Genomic DNA, 3783 nt, shown 5'->3' with positions numbered 1-3783 from the left:
TAGTCATAGATGTCATGTTAGTGGACAAAAGGTGAATTTGTGAGTTTTGTCTGAGACGTTTACAAGCATCACGCCTTCAGCCAGACTTATTACAGGCTGAGATGTTCGTCTGGCGCCAGAGCAGCGGGAGGGGGCGTGGCCGAGGAGAAGGAAAACATCTGAAACATTTCAGCAGCGCGCTCCAAGCCCTATAGCGAAAAAGCGCTCAGAGAAGAAGAATAGCAAGCTTCTCCTTATAGAACTATAAATCACAAAGGAACCTTACATTCACATGAAACATATTTTTTTATTTAAATACGCTTTTCATAGAATGGCAGAACTGTTCATTCAGCATACGACATCAAAATAAATTAAACAAAAAGTATTTCCGAGAAAACGGGTTACATGTGAATTTGCATTGGGAGAAAATCAGTAGCTTTTTGAGTTCTTAACGATAATGCTTTTCATTAATATTTCCCAAAAAAACAAAAACAAAAACAAAAAAAAAACAACCTACATTAAAAACTACAAGCCTATAATGATGGCAACATCTCAGAAGGACGCGGTGAAACATACAAGTACAGAAACAATTTTCTCCTACTAACCTTATGTACAACTTAGAAAGCAAACAAAAAATGACAAAGATGGGCACATTTAAAATACGTTCTTATGGTGGACAAAAGTGAGGTCATTCTCTATTATTATTTTTTTTTTGAAGGCACGATACAGCTTGAAATTGTGCTACATAATCTGAAGTTAACACATCCTGCTATAAAGTTCACTCCGGCGTGAAGAGCCTTTTAGAGCATAGCTTTGGATCTTAGTGGTTCATTAAGCAATGCATTATGTTCTCCTTTCATTTTCCCCATCACCTCCAGAGACAAAATAAATAAATACAAAAATAATTGCATTGTCTTTTTATTCTTCCGCGTCTGCTCGATGACTGTGTATAAGGGGGAAAGAATGAAAGAAAAACAGTTTTACGCGCAGCAAGGAACAGGGCAGGCCTACATCTCTCTCCGAATGAACTGAGGCCTATAAGTCACATCAAGCTTTTCGTGAAATGTTCTCTCTCTGTGTCTCTCTGTTCCCCGTGAAATTAATTCTCCAGTCTTTTTTTCTTCTTTGTTATAAGTCGTTTCGTTGTTGTCAAAATATCGTCCCAGCGCTGACAGCTGTGTTGTGGTGGTGAGGCGCCAGCGCGTTCGCTTGGAGGTGCGCGCTTGAGTTCGTGGATGAGTACCAGGAGTAGTTGGTGAGGAAGGAAGGCGCAGTGCTGTTGGGAGAACCGCTGCTCGGAGCTAAAGCCGAGCTCACACTGTTCATCCTCTGGTTTGGTGGAAAGTCCCAGGCGCTGTTGACGGGAGGAGAATGGCACGGCGGAGACTCGCTGGAAGCCACGTGTTGCTCGGGCGGAATCTCTCCATTTTTCCACAACTTCTTGAACTTCGATCGGCGGTTCTGAAACCAGATTTTCACCTGAAATGATAGAGCACGATGAGAACCAGGCGAGATAAATCCATTCATAAAAAAAAATCCATTCATAAATAAACTACACATAACTAATCCTTTATGATTTAGCTGTGCGTCTGGAGGAAGGGTAAAAAATACACAGTGATACATTATATATGTGTTATTTAGTATTTTAATAGTATAATATTATACGATTCTATTTATCCACACATTTTCCAACATTACACTACACAGGTCGGAATATATAAATCTAGGCTCCATGCGCAATCTTTCTGAACATCTACATAAAAACATACATTTCTATCTTTACAGTTAGATAACCAGCTCGTTTGTCGGAGGAATTGTTTGGTTCACATGTGATCAGTGATCCTCACCTGGGTCTGTGTGAGGCCCAGAGAAGCGGCGAGCTCGGCTCTCTCCGGCAGCGCCAGATACTGCGTCTTCTGGAAGCGCCTCTGCAGGGCGGCCAGCTGGAAACTCGAGTAAATGGTTCTCGGCTTGCGCACCTTCTTTGGCTTTCCATTCACCATACGAATCTCGGGTTCGTTTTCCTCTTTTTCTGCATGGAAATAAAAGATCTTTAAAATCTTCCACCAGAAATCTTGTAGCAAACAGACACATGCAAATCAACTTGTAATCTAGTAACTACAGTAAAAGCTGGTGGGATGTGTTTTTAGTGTGCTGTATAAGATCAGACACAAAGTTTACCTGCGTCAGTAGGAGTAGGCGATGCGCTCGAGCCATACGTGCTGTAGGTGCTGAAGGAGCTGTTGAAACCCAGTTCATAAGACTTGGTGTTGTACTGGACACTGCCCATGCCGTTGTTGTGGTACGGATAAGCACCGAGCTGACCATAAGGCGAGCCTGTACAGTGACTCGGTTGCTGGCCGTTGTAGTAGCTACTGTCCGTGGCGGTAGAAACTGGTAAAGTCGGTGATTCCTGCGACTTGTGCAAGCTGTGGTAACCGCTCGAGGTAATCTGGTTGGAATGCATATCTGTGCTGAGACTGTCAAACACCCCAGTCATGGTTAACACTCAAACTCTTTTAAACCGTGCACGCAATATACAGCCACTCATCCAGTACTGAAACCCGAGTGGGAAGAAAAAACAAATTGGAGAAACAAAATACAGCGTTTACTGATTTGTTTTCGTAGGAGCTGTCATTCCTGTGAGGTTTGAAGAAGAGACAGGGCTCGTGCCCTGACCGAAGATCGTGATTGTCTGCGGCTCAGGATTGCAGCGGGCGGCATTTATCGCGCGTCACGTGGGAGGCAGCACCCGCGCGCCTCAAACAACCAATGATGGAAGGCTTCAGGAAAACAGCGCGCTGTACACAGCTGCATACAGCACAAGTTTTAGCGTAAAAAACAAAAACAACAACAAAAAAACAGACATACAAACAAACTAACGTGCACACACTGAAAAATACATGATTGGATTAAGGTAAAAAAAAATAAAGCATTAGAATTTCTGCAGAATTTTTTTTGCAGCAAATAATATTTTAATGACTACATATGTAAATCCTCACAAAAATGATGTGAGCAAATCTTTTAAAACATTGTTATGTATACACACATACATGCATGCATGCATACATACGTGCATACATATATACACACAAATACAAACAGGCAAACATAAAAATAAATAAATAAATAAATATGTAAGTAAATCAATAAATCAATCAATAAATAAATAAATGAGATAAGCAGACCAAAGAACAAATTGTTTTTTTTTCTTATCTTCAATAATATTTTATTGACCTCTAATGGATTTTAACAATAAATAAACAGATTTTTTGTTTGTTTGTTTGTTTGGTAATTTCTTTTTTTTTTATTATTTAATAGAATTTTCCTGTTTACTTTTAAAACGCCAAAAAAAAAGTAAACGGAATTGCTTGTCTCATTTACACATTAATTTTCATTTGATTTCATAATGCTTTAGACCATTCTTACCAGCTGAAGCCAGAACTTCTCGCCCTGTTGCGACATCTGTTGGCTTAAACACCACTGACAGTAAGTGCAATGTCTGATCATAAAGGGTGATGAAGCAAAGCGTTTCAGCAGAATAAGTGGGATTTTAGAAGCTTATTAGCAACATGAACATCGATCTGCTTTAAAAGAAATAAATATAATTCTGTATGTAGCTCTGCTACTTTATTTATTATGATATATGATAAAATAAAAAACGTGATAAGTATTAACACCAACATACACAGATCCCACAGTGCTAAATGAACTCTGATAGTAAGAAAACGCTGGACAGTTTAGTTTATTTTACAACACTGAATTAAATGTAGAAATGTGGATTAATGAATTACAATCCGACTT

General features: G+C 39.5%; 1 protein-coding gene across 1 annotated transcript; it reads right to left on the bottom strand.

Moving 5' to 3' along the window:
- Positions 1 to 278: 278 nt before the first annotated feature.
- Positions 279 to 2692, bottom strand: dlx2a (distal-less homeobox 2a). Its single transcript, XM_046845375.1, has 3 exons — positions 2161 to 2692; positions 1827 to 2011; positions 279 to 1458 (listed from the first exon to the last, which is right to left on the bottom strand). The coding sequence occupies exons 1-3, from the start codon at positions 2477 to 2479 to the stop codon at positions 1129 to 1131; spliced, it is 834 nt and encodes a 277-aa protein (XP_046701331.1). The 5' UTR covers positions 2480 to 2692; the 3' UTR covers positions 279 to 1128.
- Positions 2693 to 3783: the final 1091 nt, after the last annotated feature.

This window comes from Silurus meridionalis, chromosome 3 (genome assembly GCF_014805685.1).
Source record: "Silurus meridionalis isolate SWU-2019-XX chromosome 3, ASM1480568v1, whole genome shotgun sequence".
Taxonomy (NCBI): Eukaryota; Metazoa; Chordata; class Actinopteri; order Siluriformes; family Siluridae; genus Silurus; species Silurus meridionalis.
Note: the sequence above shows the minus strand (reverse complement) of the source record. Positions and strands in the feature narration are given on the sequence as shown.

What these genes read in the sequence shown, in the direction of transcription:
- dlx2a (XM_046845375.1), bottom strand. Translation starts at nt 2,479, where the DNA reads ATGACTGGGGTGTTTGACAGTCTCAGCACAGATATGCATTCCAACCAG. An exon ending in GCCTACTCCTACTGACGCAG is followed by an intron (nt 2,012 to 2,160) that starts GTAAACTTTGTG and finishes ATTTCCATGCAG; the next exon opens with AAAAAGAGGAAAACGAACCC. An exon ending in TGGGCCTCACACAGACCCAG is followed by an intron (nt 1,459 to 1,826) that starts GTGAGGATCACT and finishes CTATCATTTCAG; the next exon opens with GTGAAAATCTGGTTTCAGAA.